At 43.5% G+C, this 23903-nt stretch overlaps 1 protein-coding gene across 2 annotated transcripts; it reads right to left on the bottom strand.

The window, feature by feature from the left end:
- Nucleotides 1-297: 297 nt before the first annotated feature.
- LOC122015150 (RNA-binding KH domain-containing protein RCF3-like) lies at nt 298-22694 on the bottom strand. 2 transcript variants are annotated; one of them, XM_042571889.1, is made up of 9 exons: nt 21714-22694; nt 20557-21021; nt 16764-17012; nt 16375-16632; nt 2030-2109; nt 1812-1920; nt 1596-1722; nt 589-676; nt 298-515 (listed from the first exon to the last, which is right to left on the bottom strand). In XM_042571889.1, exons 1-9 carry the CDS (start codon nt 22482-22484, stop codon nt 386-388), a joined length of 2277 nt encoding a protein of 758 aa, XP_042427823.1. In that variant the 5' UTR covers nt 22485-22694; the 3' UTR covers nt 298-385. The 2 variants fall into 2 exon arrangements, with proteins under 2 accessions (XP_042427823.1, XP_042427824.1); XM_042571890.1 differs by lacking the exons at nt 298-515; nt 589-676 and adding an exon at nt 1204-1508 and having other exon boundaries at nt 21714-22690.
- Nucleotides 22695-23903: the final 1209 nt, after the last annotated feature.

Raw genomic sequence — 23903 nt, 5'->3', positions numbered from 1 at the left:
AAGCCACATGGTTGCATCAGCTAGAAAATGGATGGTAGTAAGGCACTTTGTCTACTGTGACAACTGAATAAGTAGGGATAGCACTTGGGCTTTTGGCTATCTGGGCCCATTTTAACAAACAAGAAAACTATAAAGAAAAGAAAGAGGGAAAACAAGCAAGTATTTCTGTTAAATATGAGAAAGAATGAAAAGCTATTAGTATTACTGTTAATTATGAGAATGAAAGTAACAAATGAATCATTCAATACTTAAAAACTAGACTTGAGGGTGGCTTTTAATATAATCACCATCAGAATCAATATTCAAACTCACATTCATCCTCACTTTCACTATCTCAGATCTTTTTTTTTAATAAAAAGAGCATATCTTATCATTGAATCCACAATTAGTAAAATACCAGAAAAACACCAATGTAAAGCAGCAGCACGCCATCTATCACCTTAAACACCTCCCAAATCTGGGATGCTTCCGTGCATGTGTGCGCCATCTCCAAGTGCCTTGGGTTCCCCTTGTACCTGTCACCCATGAAAAGCGCATGGGAATTTTGTTGCAGAACAGAACAGTTCAACCAATTCAATGCTGACTTGCCGTGAGCATCTGCACATTTGCGGTGAGCATCCACAAGAAGGCAAAGCAAAGCTGCATAGCCAACGTTGAAGGTACCAGAGAGGCAGTGCTATACAAGGGGATCTCAACAGAGACAATGAAAACAAAAAGGATGACAGCAAGATGAGAATATTTTTTGATACATGAACCAAGGGCAATGTCAAATGCAAAAACTACCATCCTAAAGTGGAGTGAGACAGTTCCTCAAATCATGACCCAAGCTCATATCATGAGAAGGCAAGCCTGGAGATAAGTTGCTGAGAAAGAACACCGAGAAGGTTTTTTTGGACGGGCATCACTTCTTGACTCTGTCACTTCCTGATAGACTTGAGAGTGTGACAGTATAAATTTATCAAAACATTTGATGACCTCTGCTTGTCAAACTTTGCAACTAAAACCTAATCTGAACTTCCAAAAAGTGCTAGGTGTCCATATCAAATTTTTTGTAAAACTTTACAAATATAAGGCTCAAAATTATTCATTGCCCTTGTACTATAAAAAATAAAGAGGTAAAATAGAAATTTCAAGTGGGTACAGGCACCTTTGTATAATTAAAGAGTGAAGTGCACAAAATCAGAATAATCAAAAGATAGAGAATTTTACCAAACCACTATCTTCAATGTAAGTAATAAAGAGCTACAGATATGATACAATCAAATTTGGAAGTTATCTAAACTAGACAACTACCATTTTCCCCCCCCTGAAGTAGGCAACAGATCATCCATACTATACGTATCATAATATTGCTAACAAAGCTTAATCACTTTTATTTGGACACTTAAAATCTTTCTTAATAGATGGTCCTAAGATGGTTAGATATAAATTGGGAGGCAAAATCCAAAATTAAACTGGTGCCTTGCTTCATCATTGCTTAGACTGGTTTGAAGGAATATCATCTTGAGCTGCATTTTAAGTATGGACTTGAAGTCACCATTATTGATCATAACATTGAAAAGGTGTGCCTCAAAAATGAATTCAAGGATACTTACTGCTCAATATAAAGCCCATAAGAAGGCTCTGGGCTTTCTCAGCCTGCTCTGGGCTTCCAGATATTTGAACAATTTTTCCAGACTGCTCTGGTCTGTCTTCAATGACGGTAATAGATGCTCCAGACATCTGTACAATTGAAACATCAAAAAATAACAAAGTTGATCCTTTTTCTAATCTATGACAGCAATGCCAGCTATTTCGTTAATTAAGATCACCTCACTGATTTGAGCAAGCTTGTTTCCAGATCTCATAATTAAACTCGGGACTGCCTGGTCTGGAATGGTAACTTCCAATGTGCTCTTAGTAACCAAGGGAACATTAAATCTGATAAAGGATAGTATAAGTTATCCACAAAAAGTGTGCATAGGCATCCATCACCTATGGATACAGTATATATTTTCAAAGGTCAATAAAAAAAGATAAATCATTCTACCTTCGTACACCACTTTGCCTTCCCTCATCACTGGCATTGCTCTCTTTCAGGTCTGACACACTAGGAAATCCGGTGTCATACTGTCCGCAACATGTTAATATAGATGTCAAAGACCATTAAAAAGATCAAGAAGAGTTATCATATCAGGAAAAAAATACAGAACGAGAATCATGGAGGAAAACCATGTGGATAGATCATCTATATAGATTGACAAGCAACATACAATCGAGAACCAAGAAGCGCAATCAGTGGCAAAAATGGAGGAAAATGTGAAAATGCAAGTGATCCGGCGATAAGAATGGGGGACCCACAGATGGGGTCCCGTCCGAGCGGAACCAGAGATTACCCAACCAAAGGTTTGGGTTTCCGACGCCAAAGCAGGAAAACCAGAGCCGAGTGGCCGAGCGGAGGTGTCCGCTCGGCCGAGGACAGAATGGCCGAGCGGAGGTGTCCGCTCGGCCGGAATCGTGGCGAGGGAACAGTGGTTAGCCGAGCGGCCTATTCGCTCGGCTCGGGATATGGTATGTCAGCAAAGGCATGATGATTAGACTGTAAGCAAGATGGCACTATTAAAGGCCCCACCATCACGTCACGGAAAGGTTGATACAGTAGCAGTATGGTCTTATGGATGCCCTTCTGACATGCCCACACCTAGGCATGGTCGAAAGCAGGTGATCGCTTCGATTGGTGTGCCCAGGTTCCTTCGAGAGGTCTATATAAGGCCTCCACTTCTTCAAGCAGAGGTACGCAAGTCTACATTTTCTAAGCCACTTCCTTATTCCTTCGCCTAACTTGAGCGTCGGAGGGCCGTCGCCGGGACACCCGTTGCAGGTTCGCCGGAGCACTCGAGGATCCAGCAGGGAGCGCCACATCCCCAACGTCCGTTGACTCCTGGTTCGGACAGGATCAATTTGGCGCCGTCTGTGGGAACGCTCCTGCATCCGAACGGGAACAATGGACAAGGCTGGACGACAACACACGGTGACGCTTTCCACGGAGGAACTCGACGCTCTGGTCGAAATTAGGGCCGCCAAGCTTGTGGAGCAAAAACAGAAAGCAACAGCCGAGCGGCCGGAGCAGCAAGCAACGTCTGCGTCCAGTGGCATCGGGCTCTATTCCGCACCCTTGAAGTCGTACCAGCTCATAGAGATAGGGGATCTTCTTCTGATGAAATGCCTAGATGAGATGATAGAAAGGGGAAAGCCCCCCGCGCGGACGCATCACTCGAGAGGATTAATCGCCAGTTTTCAGAGGCTATTCTGCGAGATCCTCTGCCAAAGCACTACGTGCCCTCGACGATCGGCGAGTATAATGGGACAACCGACCCGGATGATCATCTGGGTAAGTTTGATAACACAGCTACACTCCATCAATACACAGATGGAGTAAAATGCCGAGTTTTTCTTACAACTCTCTCAGGATCGGCTCAACGGTGGTTTCGAGGTCGCCACGGATCTATCACCAGCTTCAAAGACTTCCGAACGGCCTTCCACCACTTCGCAAGCAACAGCCGATATCAAAAGACCTGTTCGCCATCACAAGAAGCCCGTGAATCGCTCCAGCTTACATCCGCCGATTCAACAAAGTGGCGGATATTCCAACGCACATCGGAGACCACGACGAATGCCTTCACACAAGGCCTACGGACGGGACTTCTTCGGCCGCCATCCGAAAGCCGCCCGAGATTACGATCACACGCTACACCGCCAACGAATACATCAACGTGAAGAAGCGCAAGCCGGAAAAGGAAACTCCAACCGAGCGGCACCTACTCATGCCGAGAGGAAACAAGACGCCTCATCACCGCCCAGAGGACCGAGGGTCAAGCATCCGATCACCGCACTGCATGATGAGGCAAGCTCCGCCCAAGCCAAAGAAGAGACGGACCTCGATGTTTTGCTCCTTCCACCGGACGGATACGCACAACACAAGGGATTGTCAAGTCTTCCCTTCGTCATCCCGTTCCTCGAATGCCTGGACGACGGTCGCCTCCTCCGACAGCGATGAGAACATACGGCCGACGGACGCGAAACGATAGGGCTACAGAAGAACAGACTCGATCGCGCTGCTCTCCAAGTGTGAGAATCGCCGAAGGCCCAGAGAACGGTCCCGACTGTCCGCCGGAAGAGGAAAATATCGCATGCAGTCCGACTGGCAGAGATTCTAACCAAGCAAGGAAGTCGCATGCTCGGCGGCTCGAGGTCCACGCTGTTGGCTACAGTAAGGAGAAAGCTGAAGGACCCGAAATCAGTTTCGGGCCTAAAGACTTGGAGGAATAGAGATACCTCACGACGATGCATTTATCATTCGAGCAGTAATTTGTAATTATACAATCCATCGAACTTTTGTTGATACAGGGAGCTTGGTGAACATCATATACAAAAGGCATTCGATCAGTTGCAAATTGATAGGAGCGAGTTGCTGTCGACGACGGCCCCACTCTACGATTTGACAGGCAATGAAGTGTTGTCAATCGGTCAGACCAAGCTGACCACTTAACTTAGCGAGGAGCCCCTAAAGAGGACAAGAACCACGAACTTCATTGTGGTAGACGCCCCGTCAGCATACAACGTTATATTAGGTCGATCGACCCTAAACGAGTTCCGAGCGGTGGTGTCCACCTACTGTCAGAAGATTAAGTTCCCGGTGGACGACAATATGGGAGAAGTCAAAGGCAACCAATTGGCTGCTCGACGATGCTACATCGAGATGGTCAGATCAGAAGCAAGGACCGCTCGGAAAAACCCGCGCTTGGAGGTTAACGCCATCATTGAGAAACCCCCAGCGATGGTTTATGAAGCAAAGGAAGAAATCCATATTCACCCGAACTGATCGGATGCGACCACCTTCATTGCTGCCGAGCTGGAGAGAGAGAAAAAGGCGGAGCTGTCCGCCTGCCTCAGGCGAAATCATGACGTGTTAGCTTGGTCGACCCACGACCTCCCCGGAATCTCTCCGAGCGTCGTTAAGCACGAGCTTCATATCCGACCAGACGTCCGACCCATGAAGCAACAGAAAAGGGATTTCAGCGTAATACAAAACTTGATCATCTGGACAGAGATAGAGAAATTACTAGAGGCCGGTCACACATTTAGGTTTTTCCAACACCAAAGCATCCAAAACCCATGAACATTTATCATACTTAATTATATTTACACACACATGCCACTGACCACCACCAAGAGATAATTATTCATCTAGAAGATCAAGAAAAGTAAGCTTACCGACATATCGCTATAATGCGATGCCGCTCGATCAAGAACGCAGGGCCACCTATCAACGCCATGAACAAAGTGTTCGTGAGCAGATCGCGGAATCGAAGTCTACGTGACTACATTCTTATCAAATCCGTCCGAGCGATCTCTTCAAAGACACGAAGAAACCTTCCGAACGCTACGCAAATACGGAGTCAAGCTAAATCCCTGGAAGTCTGCTCGAGCAAAGGAGGGCGTTGGGTACATAGTGACCGAGCGGAATCAAGCAAATCCCAGAAGGTGAAAGCTCTACAAGACATACAACCTCCAAGAAATACAAGGGAGGTACAGCGTTTGACCTGCTTTGTTCAGATTCATCTCCAAAACCGCCGATCAAGCCTACCATTCTTCAAGATCCTGCAAGGCTACTAAGTTCCAATGGGATGAAGAATGCGATCGAGCGCTCGGAGAATCAAGACATATCTTAATTCTTGCCAAGCCGATCGGGGTGAGTCACTTTATATTTATCTGCTTCAACCGAGCACGAGGCTCAAGACTTGTGAGGGCAGCGGCGAGGAACAACCGGTGTATTTTCGAGCCACATTTTAAAAGATGTCAATCTCGCTACACCGGCTCGAGAAGTTGACCTCGCTCGATTCTAGCCGCCGGCGCCCGACCATATTTCTTGGCTCATACCATCATTGGAACTAAGCTAGTTTGATATTCAATACCAACCCTGCTCGCAATCAAGGCACAATCCTTGGATCATTTTATCAGAAGGCGGGCGCACCAAGCCAGAAGCCACGTGGAAGATATTTGCGACGGATCGTCCACCAAAGCGGATTGATTAGCTCTCCCCAAGAAGAGAGACGACTTATCCGTCCTACTGGATTATGTGGCTACAAACAACGAAGGCCCTCATAGCCGGTTTCAGACAGCACGGCATGTGGGAGCCGGCCGGGTGACACTTTATTCGGATTCACACGCCAAAGAACTTTCTCGCACCTTCAAATCAACAATACCGCTCAAACTCTACGCGAGGCCTTTAAAAACTCAGCTAATTTCCGAGAGGTTCTTATTCAAGATTCCCGAATGGAGAACCAGCACCATGAGTCACAAACTAGAAGTTCTATAACGCCGGTCATTATCCCAAGCCAATGAACAAGTATCTTTGATGGCACACGCTAACCGGATGGAAGGCCTCATGTTTCCGACGATCGAGGACACCCATCACGGAGTTTTGCGCCAGCGCCACACCTACCGATCGGACGAAGCTCACCAGAGGAGGGCCGGTTCACACTCATCGGCGATCAGCTCTACAAGAAGGCTTTCTCGCGCCCAGCGTGAGCTCGGAAGACTCGGATTACATCCTCCAAGAGGTACATCAAGGATCGCGCGGACATCCGTGACGATCATTAGCTAAGAAGATCCCGCTCCGGATACTTTTCGCCGACCTTACAAACAGACGCCGCTCTGACAATATCCCTTTCATGCCGAAGTATCACAACTTCTCCCACCGACCTGCAGAGGAGATGAAGGCATCAACCGCTTCACGTCCGCTCGATCAACGGGAATGGATATCAGGGTCCATTTCCGGCGACGGCAGAGAAAATTTCACGGTGGCGGTCGATTATTTTCCAAGTGGGTGGAGGCCGAGCCGCCCGGATCACCGAACAGATGGTCAAAAATTCATCCGCAACACATCTGTCAGTTCGGTATCCTCGCCGATCGTTTCCGACAACGGACGGCAATTCATGTGGAAGGTGCTAGAATGGTGCAAAGCTACGATCGAGCAACACTTCACGTCCGTGGCTTACCCCAAAGCAACGGCCGTCAAGTAGCCAATCGAAATTCTCCAGATTCGCGACGGCTCGACCACTGGGAGGAGTTGGCGGGCGCCAGCGCTTTACGGGCCATCCGAACGACTTAAGGAAGGAACGGCCACACCTTTCATCCGTGTACGGCGGCGGTCATTCCGGTCAAGTCGGCCCGAGTCCGTCCGGTCCAATGTTACGATGAAGGCAACGCCGAGCGGAGGAACACGGAGTCGATTTGGCCGACGAGGAGCGAGCCAAGGCATCCGTCCGGCCCGCAACGGATGAAGCAAAACTACAACCGCACACATTCCCAGATCATTCCGTGTCGGCGATCTTGTCGGAAGAAAGTCGCCGGACGGCGGCAAGCTTCAAGTCTGCAAGGTGTCCTTCAAAATCATCGAAAGCTCACGCCAGATTATTCGAGGACGAGGACGGCCTAGATAGCTGAGCGCAAACCACCTCCACCGCAAGGGTGAAAGGTGTGCCGATATAAATCATCCTGTGTACTTTTTTCGACTGAATACTTGAAATGCAGAAATGAAAAATCAAGAGAACAAATATAAGGCATCGTCAACGAGGAACGAAGGCCCAGAGCCGTTCGGCCGGAGGTAAATTGGTCGAGCCAAGCGCTCGAGGAACGAAGGCCCCGATCCGTTCGGCCGGTGGTAAATTAGTCGAGCCGAACGCTCGAGGGCCGAAGGCCACGTGCAGGAAGCAAAGTGGTGTAATATGGCGCTAATTCTTTGTATATTTTCTGTTAGCCTATATCCTCATAATGCAGGAATCAAAAGTGATAAAAAGGATGGCAAAAAGATTCGCCGAACGGAAGCGTCAAAATTAGCCTTGAAGACCGTCTAGCCCAGACGTTAAACCGTAGAGACGAGCCGGCGTCTATAAACCCTCCGAGCGGAAGACCGTCTAGCCCAGACGTTAAACCGTAGAGACGAGCCGGCGTCTATAAACCCTCCGAGCGGAAGACCGTCTAGCCCAGACGTTAAACCGTAGAGACGAGCCGCCTATAAACCCTCCGAGCGAAGACCGCTCCAGCCCAGACGTTAAACCGCAGAGACGAGCCGGCCTATAAACCCTCCGAGCGAAGACCGTCCCCAGACGTTAAACCGTAGAGACGAGCCGACGCCTATAAACCCTCCGAGCGAAGACCGTCAGCTCCGAGAGACGAGCCGGCGTCTATAAACCCTCCGAGCGGAAGACCGTCTAGCCCAGACGTTAAACCGTAGAGACGAGCCGGCGTCTATAAACCCTCCGAGCGGAAGACCGTCTAGCCCAGACGTTAAACCGTAGAGACGAGCCGGCATCTATAAACCCTCCGAGCGGAAAACCGACGAGCACCATCGTTAAAAATCGAGAGTAGGTCCGGCGACTATAAATACCCCGGGCGGACAAACGAATATCAGAGAATAAGAAACCGCGGAAACCACAAGTATTAAAACATTTAGGCCCGCTCGGGCGTTGGTCCTTCGATACTTGGCGTTTGTTGACTTCACACAGGCTAGATACGTGCAGGGCGAGTAGGTCCTCCCGCTCGGACTTTGTTTAATGGGTTAAGCTGATCGGCCGCGTGACGGAGAACACTTAGAGCATGACTGACTCTAAGCATAAACGTTAAGCAAACAGAAGAATATTATGGATAATGATCAGGAAGACGCAAGCAGAGACATAATTGCATTAAAGGGAGAGCATGCCGAACGGCAAGTACAAAAAGTTGCGCTGGGCGTAAGAAACGCAAAAACAAGATAGAGACGAAGAACACTCTTCACTCGGGGTCTTCGAAGTTGAAGAAACCGTCCGGAATGTCGTCTGTCATGGCCGCCAGATCGGAGGCGGGAATGTGCATTCCCGCAGGAAGGTGGCTGCCCTTCTTCAAGTAGGCCATAGTGACCTTAACAGCCTCGGAGAGAAGGATGAATAGTTCATCCGGCCAAGATATGAAAGATCCGATCCAATATCATCACTAGCTCGGCCATTGACTGAGCTGAGATGCTCAAGACAGGAATAAGCGCCAAGTCTCTGCGAAAGCATGCCGAGCGCCCATCCCGCTCGGCTCTACATCAATCACTAGATCATCAGAGTCATGGCCGAACGAGCCACACGAGGACAACGCTATTACAGCCGAGCGGCTATTCCGTTTGTTCTAGACTTGCAGCAACCATGCAATGGAAGTATCGGCCAAGTGGTTATCCCGCTCGGCAAAGTAGTAGATTCATCAGCCAGACTCCAGCCGAGCGTCCACCTCGCTCGGCCTAGCAACGAACGACACGGGAACAGGGAACTCCCAGCCGAGTGATTATCCCAGTCGACTGAGCAACAGAGGGCAGAGAGCGCCTTCAACAGCCTTTTGGGAGCGGACCCGTCAAGGTGATTTCGTGAACGGGGCTCGATGGCCGATCGGCAGATAATAAATATTCCTCCGAAGGAAATCAGAGGGTTGTCTTGATGGTCGGGTGGTCGGCCGGCACTGTCTCGGCCGCAGTCGCCTGGCCCGAGGACTCCCCTATGGTCGAAGTCTCGCCCAACCGTCGTAAACGACGACGAGTCCATGGAGGAGAGCCAGAGGGTCAGGCAGGGCGAGGCCACGGGGTCCCGATCCGCGACGGCAGGATCCGGAGAAGCGATCTCGACGGCGTCATGGGTTCGCCCTCCGGGTCCGGAAGGTCGGAGTCTCTTCGACATTTCCGCCGAACTTCCCGTGGTGAATCCTCCCAACTCGGCTGGAGCAGAGGAATAGGATCCGCCTCAACCTCCGCTGCTGGTCGGTAACTGCTTGTGGCGGACCGGCCCCCTCTCCTGATCCGCCGGGCGGTCAGATAAGACCCGCCATGAAGTTCTTTCGTAGTCACCACCTACCTTCAATTTCACGATCGAGAGCTCGAGCGCCATACGACTTCACCATGCGAAGAAATTAAAATCGCTAGACAAAAAGGCAAAGGAGTAAAGAGTCCTTACCCACGCGGGAGAGGCCCGAACGGGAGATAATCCAAAATGTATAACACCCCTCGAGAAGCAATCGGTCGATTTCATCACTGACCGACAAGCACTGCACGGGTAGGCCGGATTGCTCGAATTCGCCGAGCTCCTACTGGCTCAAGACAAATGGTCCGCCATTCGTTCTGAACGCCGAAGTCAGATATAAGAAGAACTCCTCCGGTCATTGGAGGTCGGCATGTTCTCAAAAAATTAAGCCTATTCTACTGAAAATAAAAGTACCCAACTGATTGTTCGGGGTAAGAAGTAGTGGAATATTTTGGGGTCAAGGGACACGCAATTTAAAGAGGACGACCACCCCGCCAAGAGTTTAAAGGAATTTAAGACAAGTCACGAGCGGGACGCGGAAATAATTACAAACTTCCAAAATAAATCTAAGGCCGCCTCGAATCGTCCAGAAAAAAACAAATAGTACCGATCGGTGGGTCATTCGGGTCGGCTACAACTATTTCATGGTCGTCGATCCCGAGGTCCTAACAACGCCACGGCCCTCATCAAACCTACTCCATACTCATATACCACTTGACCGCGAACCCTAGAAGTGCGTATGCTCGCCATGACTAAAGAAGGAAGGAAGCCTAGCAATACTCTAAACAAGGGACGAGAGAAGAGAAGAAGCTTTCGACGGAAGATCAAAGGAAAGAATCCTCAGAACTCGAAACCGCTTGAAAGCAAGCACGAGTCGCCGGAGTAAGCTAAGCAGCACAGAGGACGCCACGAAACAGTAGAACGCGCGAAGGCCGTAACGAGGATTTATACAACGAGACCGCCACCGTCCGCGCACGGGCACAAGAGACGAGGTCGCCATCTAGCCGCTCATTTCAAACAAAGGGTGTCCCATCGCACGGAGCGCCATCGCCACTAGAACGAGCCACGCGCGCCTCGTCACCGAGCGCAATTAACGCGCCCATACTGCACATGCTTCGCTTAAAGAAAAGACTCACGATTTTCAAGAGGATTTAGACAAGCAAACATCCACGCTGGGCGCCAAGGCATACAGCGAAGAGCCGAGCGGATAAATTTATGAGGGCCGAACGGCTCAAGGGATATCAAGGCGATGTAAGGCGACGACACACAGCCTGGGCCGGACTCACCGCCTCCTTCGACTAGACTCAAGGGGAGGCAAGTGATCCGGCGATAAGAATGGGGACCCACAGATGGGGTCCCGTCCGAGCGGAACCGTAGATTACCCACCAAAGGTTTGGGTTTCCGCCAAAGAACCGGAGCCGAGTGGCCGAGCGGAGGTGTCCGCCTACGAGATGAACGGCCGAGCGAGGTGTCCGCCTACCGAATCGTGGCGAGGAACATGGTTAGCCGAGCGCCTATTCGCCACCTGGATATGGTATGTCAGCAAAGGCATGATGATTAGACTGTACGCAAGATGACACTATTAAAGGCCCCACCATCACGTAACGGAAAGGTTGATACAGTAGTAGTATGGTCTTATGGATGCCCTTCTGACAGGCCCACACCTAGGCATGGTCGAAAGCAGGTGATCGCTTCGATTGGTGTGCCCAGGCTCCTTCGAGAGGTCTATATAAGGTCTCCACTTCTTCAAGCGGAGGTACGCAAGTCTACATTTTCTAAGCCACTTCCTTATTCCTTCGCCTAACTTGAGCGTCGGAGGGCCGTCGCCGGGACACCCCCCCCGGCTCCGTTTTGTTGCAGGTTCGCTGGAGCACTCGAGGATCCAGCAGGGAGCGCCACATCCCCAGCGTCCGTTGACTCCTGGTTCGGACAGGATCAGCAAGGTTAGATGCTTCTGCAAAATTATACTGCACACTGGGTAGAGGAAGAAAAGTGGGTGCATGAATGCATAATGAAATTCTAAAAGATGCCCATAATTCATAATGTACAAATGCAACTTTTAGCTACCACCGTATTTCACTTTCACTGAATATAATATTTTTATGTAGTTGCATATATTATTTATGTCATACTTATGTAGCTCTTGTTATCTGTGTAAAAAAACAGTAATTACTTGAAATTGGAACTAAATTAGGTTTAATTGGGTTTAACAAGTTGAATTGGGTTCCAACAAAAAGAGGTAAAGCTTCATGGGAGGAATTAGAGATAGCTGTCCAAACTCATTCCACATGCTCTGATGGAGATTGGTGCAACCACAATGTCCACCTCCATCACTTCATTCAGTGCAAGTAATACTAGTTTCAATAGCACTATTAGTAAGGTCATTGATAGAGGGGTCATAGTGGATAAAAAGGTGAAAAAAAGGATATCAATGTTTGAAGATTTAGATGTGCATCGGTAGCCCTATAAAGAGAAGAAAATGAACAAGAAATTTGTTTGATTTCCTTTTTCAAACTAGAAGTTTACATAATTAATTGTAGGATGTTATGGAGAGGAATTACGTGAATTGCTGGATGTTTATGCAACAACTAATCTTGCACCAAAGATGCTGGACTTTGCAAGTTGGGGAGGCATGATGAAAAAAATAGGGAGTCCAGAACAGGGGAGAAAGGAAGGGCAACTAGACAAGGACTTTCTAGAAAGTTAGGGCTGCTGGCTACTGGAAAGCATGGAGGAGGGAAGGAAGGCCTGCTTGAAAAAGGAACTGGAAGGCCATTGGAATAATGGAGAGGTTGGGGGTTTTCTCAATATACATACCATCCAATGGATGCATTCCATACAACAATAAGATCCACATAATTCCTTTAACTTCTACTCTATATGCAATAGGGTTTGCATTATTTCACTAGGAGAGGTTAGAACCAAAAGTTTATATTTGCACATAACTAATTGATGTAAAAATTATTAGGTACTAGGTGTTGTAGCATTAAGTCCGAGATTGGTATTTTAAATTCAGAGTTTTTAAACATACCATGAAATGGATATACTTCCACAACAATAAGATCAGCATAATTTCCCTAACTTCTACTTGATATCAAAGCCTCCTGATTAGGTTTTAGGTTTCTTCTCTTCAGACTGGTTCAAGGGGGTTGTAGCAAAGTTTAAAATTTCGACCCGTGCCAAGGTTTCGGTCTCAGACCGGAACGATACGGTTTCAGTATCGTATCGTGCCGATACAGTTTCGGTATTTTTTATTTATCTATAGTAATTATAAGATAAATATGTTTATTGTGTATATAAAAATAGGTTGTATATTGATTTATTATAAATTCTCAATTATTGAATAATTTAATATTGTTATAAAAAATAATTAAAAATAATTTTATTTAAATAGAATTGATATATCAATAATTCAAATTAAAATGGAAGTATCTATAATAATAATAATAATAATAATAATAATAATAATAAGTATATAAATTAATACAAGATATTACTTTATATTAATAATAATTATATAAATTAACTATTTATTCATTTAATTATTTATTAATTACATAATATATATTTTAAATAGTAAAAAATATCAAGTAAAAAAATAAAAAAAATATCAGAATATAAATATAATTTATTAGAATTTTTTTAAAATTTAAATGAAATTTAAAATAATAAAAAATATATTAGAATATAAATAAGAATTATTATATATTTTTTAAAATTTTTAAATGAAATTTAAAACATTATTTTTTTCAGAATATTAATTAATAAAATTTATTTTAATTTTAAATATATTTTTTATATATTTTATTAGGATAATTTAATTAGGGTTTATAAAAATCTCTTCGAAATATCACACATCCTCTTTAAGAATTGTTTAAATTAATTAAATAAAATAAATAATTATTAAAAAGAAAAAAAATCGCGTACCTGCGTACGCGAGATCACCCGCGATGATAGCGGGCGATCCAGCGGGGGGCGTCCAGCGGCGCTAGAAGCGTCACCGGACGCCTCCGGCGGCACCGGAGGGGTCGCCGGAAGCGTCCGGTGACCCTGCCGGACACTTTCGCCGTCGCAGATGGCGTCGCGCACGACGCCTTCGGTGCTGAAGGCATCACGGGACGCCACCGGAGGCGTCCCGCGTCTCCTCCGGCGCCGACGGAGGCGTCCTGCGTCTCCTCTGGCGCCGCCGAGACGGGGACGCCTCCCGTGCCGATTTCGACCATCCGACGGAATGGTAAAAACTGTCCGTGTCGTGCGGCACAGAACGCCATTTCAAACCCTGGGTTGTAGTCTAGATGGTTGTCTCCCTTTCCTATTTGAAGTCTCGTACTTGCATCATCTCCTTAATCTCTCGGCAATTAACAATCTTCTCTTTGCATGTCCTTGCTCATGAGCGAATTCTGTCCCTTCTACCTTCTCTACCTTCAGTGCAACTCTTGACAACCCAGAGGTACATCCTGTCAACAAGATTGGCACTTGATCAAAACAAGAGTTATCCTGATTGAGTAGGCATTTGGCTCTTCCCCTTATCATCACCTGTGTTCCAAATCCCATCTGCATCTTCTTCTTCCCAATCTTCATATTGTCTCCCTGGTTGTGCTTTAGTCTCCAATTGGACCTCCTCAATGCCATCTTCCAGCAGTCCTGCCCGAGTCTTCAACTATCGCACTGCTCCAAATCCTACAACACCTAGAGTTCCAACAATGTGTCACTGTCATCCTCCAGCACCTCTTCGTCAGCATATTTCGCTCTGCAGATTGCTTCACTTCGTAGGTTCTTCGGCAATTGGCGATTGAGTCTAACCACTCTCCCATAACGGTCTCTGGCTCTATGTAATCCGACCAAGCAGCTCAAATCCAGCCTCATCTCTTTCAATTTGTCAATGCTTTCCTCTTTTATACATGCAAGCACATCTGGTGGACTATCTTTTCCTCCATAGACTCAGTTGGCCTTCTCTAGCAATGTAATTCATCCTTTGTTAGTGTCTTCTTCCCTTGGTATCTAGCACCAATTGACATTTCTTCTCAGATCAATTGTCTACCTCTTCACTCAGATCTGGTATCTAGATAGCAAATCTGCACTCTCTTGCATCTCTCCTCTCCACGAGCTGCCCTCCACAGCAACTTCTTTTCCCATGCAGCAACTTAACATCTTTCCTTTTCAAAAATAAACTTTACTTTTTGCATTTGCGCTTCTTAAACTAGTAAGGCCTAAATGGTGTGTTATCTTCCTGTTCTCTTTAGGAGAAAATGTTATGTCCTCAGTTTGGTACTTCCAACAGAAGGTCAAAGTATGCAATCTATGTTTCCTTCAAGACCCTAGAGTGCTTTCCTTTTCCTTTTTTCTTTAGTCTATTACATGCTGTTGTATGTGTAGCTTCATGAAGAAGACTGATCAAGAGATTTGTTCTTTCTCACTTAATCTTCTCTCCCTTTATCCTATCTCTTTATCTATGTGCTAATCCAAGACCAAAAGAAGTGATGTGTGTGTACTCCCTTTATACTTCTTGTTCCATTATTTTCATGCCTATTTTGTGTTTTGATTACAGGAGATTTTCTATTTGATGTAAATCTGGACCTTGGACCTAGATAGTATCTACTGTTTAGCTTAAAAATAGTGTTAAAAGTATTAGAGTTATTAGATACTAGATGGTGAGAGTTTAGTCCAACATTGGTAGTAATGCAAGCAGGCAATACCATGTTGCACTTCCAAAATCCATTAGCATGACAAGTCATAAGTTGATTCATCAATAAAGGATAAACTATATAGTCAACTAGCATGGGTTCAATTCGGCTATCGATTAACAGGCTAGATCTAAACTGTTAAAAGTAAATTATGAACAAATATCATAGAATTAAAATTATATTGTGGAATAAACTAAAAGATGTGACAGTTAATCCTCATTGAATAGCATTCAACTTTCAAGCTTATTAAAAATAAGAGCAAAAGAGTAGAGAAAATGAAATGAAATACTTTTACTTTTTTCCAAGTGTTTTTGTCTCAAACTTCCCAAAGGTTATACATTATCTTCCCCATATATGTAATATTTTACCCTAACTTTCCTATTTAGATTGTATTGTAATGATTGCCTACTTATTTTCTTCCTACAATATGGGCACATTATGGAGAGCTCCGGAAATCTACAACCTAGCATTGGAACACAAGCCTTTGCAGTTTTAAGACATTGCCAAAAACTCATGAGAATGAAGATCTCCTGAAACAAGTAAAAAATTGCAAGCCCATTGTTCAAACCGTGTAGCCCAAAAGTACTTTCTTGTATAAAACTAATTTGAGGATATAGACAGGTTGATCTTTCTAATGGCATCACATTTTATTGTTCTTCAGGTATTGTCCTTGAATGGTTCCTAAATCACTAGAAATTTTAGCAACAAGTGCACGTGCACAAGCTTTTTAAAGATGCTTAAAAATGCCACTTAAATCATCAGAGATGGTAAATGTTTTAAAACTATACAAGAGAGGAGAATGTACACGCTAAACCATAGAGATCTAAATGAACTGCTACCTTTGAATGTCGTGTGCCAATTACTACATGCATATTTTGAATTTCTGTCTGTGGATCACTTCCTTGATAAGATTCATGTGGTGATGCTTTAGCAGGAGAGTTACATTCCTTTCCAGCAATAATACCAGCATGGCTCGGGGCAGCAAAGGACAGTGGAAGTGTACTTTTCGGAGCAGAATTATCCTGGTAAAGGTAATCACGTAGCTTTGCAGTCACCTGAATAAGAGCATTTCTAGCTTCTCTAATCTCCCCTACAATCTGAGATCAATTGGAAATTTTCAGGTAGCACATGATCATCATAACATAAAAGGTAACAAACCTTAAGCAAAATCTGCATGATGAGATTAATCATATAAGTAGCAATATCTTAAGTGCTTAAGGGAACCCACCTGAACAAGCTCATCAGCCTCCATTGCACAAGTAGGAAGGTCTTCTTTAGGTAATATCTGTATGTTTGCACTGGTCAATCTTTGAATATCTGACAATAATCCATCGAATCCCTCCAGCGAAATAATTTCACAGGTTGGAACAAGAAGCCTTGTTGTAATGACATTATCCTTATCAGGACCAAGGTCTACTATTTTAGTCTGTATATGCAACAAAGCCTCCTGAGCTGGAAAAAGATCCGCATCTGATCCCTGATGCAAAATCATATACATGTTCCTTAATATTCAATAAATTAATTGGGTTGGCAAAGAATCTAAAAAAGAAATTACCTAATTTTGATCAAATCACTATAACAACCAAGTCTTCCCACTAAGTAGGTCGGATATTTTGATCAAATCAATATGCAACAAAAAAGAAACCAATTTAGATTATTAATAAAGAAAAGTTCATGGCCTTATTTTTGTTGAATCAATCACTATTTTACATGTAAGATTTTGTCATTGATCCATGGACTTCTAGTTTTAGTGTTAATTTGTGGACAATTACTAGGGTTACTTTTCCTTGGCAGTCCCCTCTACCTGTGTGTATATTATGTTATTATAACTTTTCATCTACTACCTTTTGTATTTGCATTATATAAAAGGAAGTCCCTGACTATTTACAAGTACTTGAAACTCACAAAAAATGGTTCAAAAATATTATAAAACCTTAGTTTGTGTGACAATGAATATATTAAATTTTGAGACCTTTTAAAGATTTAATCAGCAAATATGTTAATTGAACACTAGAACCAATAAATGAAATGGTGACAAGGGAGCAATTAAGCTCTACATGTTGTATCCTCTCATAAATACTACACTGGAGGCAAATCCTTCATGTTGAAAATTGAGCTAACATTTAATTTTGCTGGCAGATTAAATTATAAAACCTTAGTGCTTTGCTCAATAAGAAAGGACTTGTGGCGTGGTCATGAAGTTTCTTAACAGAGATTTTCGGAAAATGTTTTGGGCATATGAATACAAGAACATAATCTCCCTATATTATGCATCCAGTGCAGTTTTCCTCCTAACATAAAGATGAATCTCAGGTGCGCTCAGTACAAACTTAGATTCATTGGAGAAATGAGAAGCTAAATTAGGTCAATAGGCTAAAACTAACAATATCTTGAAAGAATAATTTGACTATTTGTGATGCATCATTAGTAGGGTTGTAAACAGGCTGAGCCGAGCCGAGGCGAGCTTTGGGGTGTTCAAGCTTATTTGATAAGGTAATTGAGCCAAACCAAGCCAAGCTTAAAATGAACCAAGTCTTTGAAATGATTGTTCAAGTTTGGCTTAGTTTATTTTTTTATGAACTTGAGCTTGTTTGAAGCTTGGCTTAAGCTTGGTTCGCTTAGATGATATCGAGCTCTCATTTCAAGCTTGGCTTGAGCTTGATTCGAACTTGGTTTGTTTAGATATTATCGAGCTATCAATTCAAGCTCGTTTGATTGTTCGAAACTTTTACTTTGTTTAATTAGTTATTGAACTTGATAATTCAAACTTATTTATTTATTTTATTCTATTTTTATTTATTTAGCATATTGATAAGAGTTTTATTAATGAACATGGTTTGTAAATATTGTTCACAAACGTTGTTCACGGACATTAACGAGTTGAACACATATGCGTTCAAGTTTGTTTGTTTAGTTTAATAAATTGTTCAAACTTGTTTATTTAATTGATCTTATGTATATTGAACGAACATAAATAAGCATCATTTACAACCCTAATCATTGGATTTTTTTCCAAATGGAATAAAGTGTGACATGTTAAAAATTTATCCACAATTATCTTAATAGAATTGGAAAGGTTTGAGCATCCTGAAACAAATTCCTTATGAAGGTCATTCGAAGGCCTGCGGATCGCAGAAAATGTAACTGTTTGTAAACAACATTGTTTTGTTTGATTGTTTTAGTTATCTAACATAATATTGACAATTTTTGCAAAATTACTCCAGAAGGATAGATAAAATGAACTACCAACTAATAGAGTTATTGTCTTGTCATTCCAAAAGTAGCCTACAAGGTCACCTACGTAAAGTTCCACATCAAGAAATCTCCTAAGCATGCCCAGAGAATATACAAACATCCTAACAAAAATAACTATCATTGTTGATGTAATATTCGTGGCAGGTCCTTGTGTCTCACTGAAGATCATACCAATGTAAAGACAAGGTAGTCATTATTCAGATGTTCAACTCTTGTGATTGTGTGTTCCCTATGTAGCAACAATCCTAGAACTAACATCAGTGGATTTATTGTCCTATCGATGGTGATACTTCAACAAAAAAAGTTCATTCTTGGATTGACTTTACCCACCTAGCATGTTTTGAAGAAAAACTTTTACCTTTTTTGTCATTCAATAAATCTTAACACATCGTAATCAGAGTGTGAGATGAACTCATTTAGTAGTAAGCAAAGTTCAAAATCTCAAACTATGCCAAAGTTTCGAATTTTAATTGAAATGATATTGTTTTTTGATGTTAGTATAGCTATAGGTAGAGAATTGGCTGGGAAAGGAAGAAGGAGATGAAAAAGAAGAAGAAGACACGACTATATAAATAATTTTGGATTTTGTCCCATCCAAAATGGTACAATTTTGACAATATATTATCCAAGAAAAAGCTACAAAAATGAATAATGAACATTTTTTAAATTCATCTTGACACAATTTATAACATGTCATTGTCGAGGGGTGTCAAATCTTAATATGACACAATACTCATTGACATGATTAACAGAATAATACATTTTCCTTTGCCAAGTAGTATCGAATTTTGGTAATGTGTCAGAACCATACATTTCAACAGTACCACCTAATATGGTGTGAGATTTTAAATCATGGTAGTAAGTAAAATAGTTTAAATGGTAGCGGAAAACTCATTATCATAAGTTGATAGCATTTATTAGTCTCATTGAGTAAGTCGCTAAGGAATGCAACGACCCTAATTTAAGGTGCCCTATATCCCCATTCCCAATGCATCACAATTAAGCTCAAATGGTATGGAGAGATTAGAATGCATAAGGTCATGTGTTTAGACCTGCTTTTCTTGGTCTTCTAGAAGGTTGCAAAGCATTTGATCATTTAATTAATTGGACAAAACATTTTCTAAGAGATATTCTCTTGTGAGATCATCAATTGAATGAAATCCATGAAATCTTCAATTGAGGTAGACAAACTTATCCAAATAACAAGTTGAGTCCCTTTAGATTGTTGGTGAAAACATGCTAATACTTGTTCATGCTATCTCTTGATCATATATGAGAAATTAAGAATCATTGATCTAGGAAGGAAACACAAATTGTATACTTCTATATCCTGATATAATTAGTTTGCATATGCATGAATAAATCAATGATCCAATGATGATAAACTCCTTAGTAAAACATCATACTAAAAAGTTTCATACAATAAAATATTTTACCTTGGTGCTGATAAATTCACATGTAAGCAAAAGGTATTAAGCATAAGACATGCAACATGACTGCAAAACATGGCTAATTTGGCATACTTCAGCGTGGCTATCTCTAGCGATTATGTATAATCATTGAACACATGAACTTCTTAAAATGGCATGTCACATGTGAATTAAAAAGATACAACTCTCAAGCAGCATAATTTGTGCATGAATATCATAAACAGTTCTTTTACTCTAAAATCAATTTACACTCATAAATGAGGCTAGTTTCCACTAAGAAAAAAAAAAGGAGATATTGGAATTTGTGCATGAATAGCATAAACAGTTCATTTCTACCTCATCAGAAGTAATAGTTATAATGCATTCATCTGAACCTGGCACAGGATCAGAAACTTGCACATTCACACCCACATCAGCTTGCAACATTTCAATAATTCCACTTGAAAGTCCAATGATCCTTTCAACTTTATCATTGGGACAAAGAATACGGAATACAAGCTCCTCAAAGGATAATGTTTGTGATTGGTCATTCACATGATTAGCATCTGAATCAAATGAGTATCCATGATGGTCCAAAGCATATGAGTTATTTCTTGATCGATCTAATCCAGCTGAGGATCGTGAAGCCAAAAGAGATTCTTCAGCGCCTGATAGATGTGGTGTATTACTTACAAATTCATCATAGCGCTCTGGTGAATATGTTCGTCCACGGGAAGGACCACGATCACGATGTAAGCTCTCCTTTAAACGAGATAATACGATGGCTACAGCTTTTTTCACACAATTTCCCTCTCCAACAATCTGCAAAAGAAAAGGAGATGATAAAAATTAAAAATACTGTTAAACTATGAATTTCAACTAAAGAAGAAATAAGAATTGGTTTGCCGCAAATAGAAAAGCAGGATAAGACATCTTGGATCATCCATATAATGGAGGCTTGCCACTGTTTTCTTACAATGAAATATTGAAAAATAGTACAGAACAAAAATAAAAAATGAATGCAAATGGCAATGCAACATCATAAAATAAGTAAAAAATCAGTCGCTCAAACTAAATCACAATATAAATTATTTAGTTGAGTATTACATCTCACGCAAAAGGGATATAGAAACATTTATTAGTTTTCAAAATCTCCAATAAGAACACCAACTAGAAATAGTGCGAACTGTCTTGTATATTACGTACAAAGGCATTAAACAGGAAAGCTTTTTAAAAAACAGTTCAGAACCTCATTTCAACTTCAACCATTTCATCCCAAGCATGTCACTACATATACTCAACTCAGGAACTTAAACCATTATTGTTCAATGAAAGCTCATGAGAGTAGCGCAGTCAAGGTATCTGGCTATGTTTTCCAAGTACATTTTGGAGAAAAGTTATATTATATGGACATATCACATTTAGGAACATTGTTGACTCAAGAATAGGTATCAAAACTCTGCAGCCACAGATCAGCATGATAAAAACATGAGTATCAACGTTGGTAATGTTACCTGAACTACCTCCTCTGCAACTGTGACACATCGAGGAGTGTACTGATCCCTTGGCAAAATTCGGATGTGGGTATTGGTTTCCATCCTCATCTGCTCAATTATCTTCCCTCCCCTCCCCAACAAGCAACCCACATGAGTTCTCGGCACAACCAGCCTCGTTGTAATCCTTCCTCGATCCCTATCCCCACCTCCCCACCCTGCCCCACCGCTGCCATATGCTTCATCCTCATTGCCATCTCCGAATTCAAACTCGGCGTCCACGATCCGCTCATGGATCATCCGCAGAGCGTCCTCCGCTGGTGAGTACTGGGGTGGGCGACCATCCAGCTCCTTCCTCCGATCGTCCAATGTCTCAATTATCCTCTCGTCGTCACCAGGGACCAGCTGGTGGACGTTGATCCACGCGCCGGTCTCCTGCCGGAAGGCCTTGATAATGCTGCCGTACTTGCCGATGACGCCGCCGGCCTTGGTATCAGGGCACAGGATGCGGAAGAAGGTGGTGACAGTGGCCGCGCTGTGGGGGCCGTCCTGGAGCTTGGGGGAGGGGGAGAGGGTGGAAGAGGAGGGGAGTGCTGGCGGGGGCGGCGGCGGCGGTGGTAGAGGCGGAGGTGGGGGCGGGCCGCGGCGATCACCGCTCCGCCGGTAGTGGTTTCCGCGCCGGTGGTGTCCTCCGCTGCCGCCGTCGTAGCGGGACTTGGATCGAGGGGGAGGGCTCGGGGAGTGGGCGTCGAGGTCGTGGTGGTAGCTCCGCTTGGAGCGCGATCGCTCCATCGCTTCCCCAAGTAGAATCTGTGGAGATTTGAGCTTCTCGATTCGATCGATATGGAAATCGTTGGTTAGGGTTTTCCTTTGGCTGGTCTTCCACTACCACTCGAGCTTCCAGAAATCGACGAGCAGCGCAGTCGCATAATAAAACTGGTTACGCTGATGGAGAACAGCCATTACAAAATTTTGTAACGCCGTTACAATAATTCACTAATTCTTATGCTAAATTATCAATAAACATCATCTCTTGCTTCCTCTGTTATTAGACTAAGTAATTATTCCTAACGAAGGAGGAAATTATGATTGCTGGGCTGTCAACCGTTTTTTTACATAAAATTATTATAGGCAACAATTAAAACCGTATTTTTTTATAAGAAAATATTATCAAAGAAATATTCTTTTTTTTTATTGGCAATAAACGGAAGTTACATGGGATATTTTTATAATATTTACCTTTTAAATTCATATAACTTTTAATTTAAAACGATTATAAATAAATAAATATATATAGAGAGAGAGAGAGAATTTTTGTGCTGCGGTGCTTATGCTGCGGCGTCGTGCGGTGCCGTCCACATCAGCTGCGGTGAAATGAAAATGAACGAAAGAAAGCAGCGTGTGAGAAAAAAAAAAACAGCGCAGGATGAAAAAAACAAAAAAATGCGAGTCACCTCCTCAACCCTAGCGCATCTCTCTCTCGTCCCTGAGATCTGCTCTCTCCCTCGCCGATCGCTGCTCTCGCCGCTCTCTCCCTTGCCGACATCTGAGATCTGCTGCTCTCTCCCTCACCCTCGCCGAGATATGAGATCTGCTGGTCTCTCCCTCGCCAGCTTAGCTCTCGCCCTCGCCGAGATCTGAGATATGATGCTCTCTCCCTCGTCAAGATCTGAGATCTGCTGCTCTCTCCCTCACGAAGCTCAGCTCTCTCCATCGCCGAGCTTTGCTCTCTCCATCGCCGAGCGCTGCTCTCTCCCCTCTCATGCCTAAGCGAGTAGTGGTTCTTCTTCTTTTTATTATTTTCAGTTGTACTTCGTATCATTTATCCTTGGTTAAAGTTAGATTGCTTTTGAATACAACCATGCTTTTGAAGATGGAACTGTCGGTGTGACGTGGCTAGAATGTTGACCGCATCCCCATGACTTGGATGTTGAACTGTCTTCAGTGTTGATCAAGTCATCAGAGGCCTTCCGGTTAACAATACCTGCAACCAACGATCGGGTTGCCCCGGTCCCCGGTACCTCGATGCTCGAGGCGGATCCCATGAATATGGGAGCAGCCGAATAATAGTAGAACAACGAAATAAACACAGGATGAGTACAGTGGCGTACCCTAGTCCCGGGGCGCCCTCGATGGATCGATGAGCTGGTCGCGATGTTGATCGAGTCGTCGCGACCCTGAAGAGTAGATGAATGTGAGTGCGCTGAGGAG

This window comes from Zingiber officinale, chromosome 8B, assembly GCF_018446385.1.
Source record: "Zingiber officinale cultivar Zhangliang chromosome 8B, Zo_v1.1, whole genome shotgun sequence".
In the NCBI taxonomy this organism is placed as follows: domain Eukaryota; kingdom Viridiplantae; phylum Streptophyta; class Magnoliopsida; order Zingiberales; family Zingiberaceae; genus Zingiber; species Zingiber officinale.
This window is presented reverse-complemented; position numbering and strand designations above follow the sequence as displayed.

Bases quoted from the DNA above. Each gene is read 5' to 3' on its own strand.
- LOC122015150 (XM_042571889.1), bottom strand. From the start codon at position 22,484: ATGGAGCGATCGCGCTCCAAGCGGAGCTACCACCACGACCTCGACGCC. The intron at 1,723-1,811 runs GTGATCTTAATT...TCAATTGTACAG, and splicing joins AGCTTGCTCAAATCAGTGAG to ATGTCTGGAGCATCTATTAC. The intron at 677-1,595 runs GTAAGTATCCTT...CCCCTTGTATAG, and splicing joins TATGGGCTTTATATTGAGCA to CACTGCCTCTCTGGTACCTT.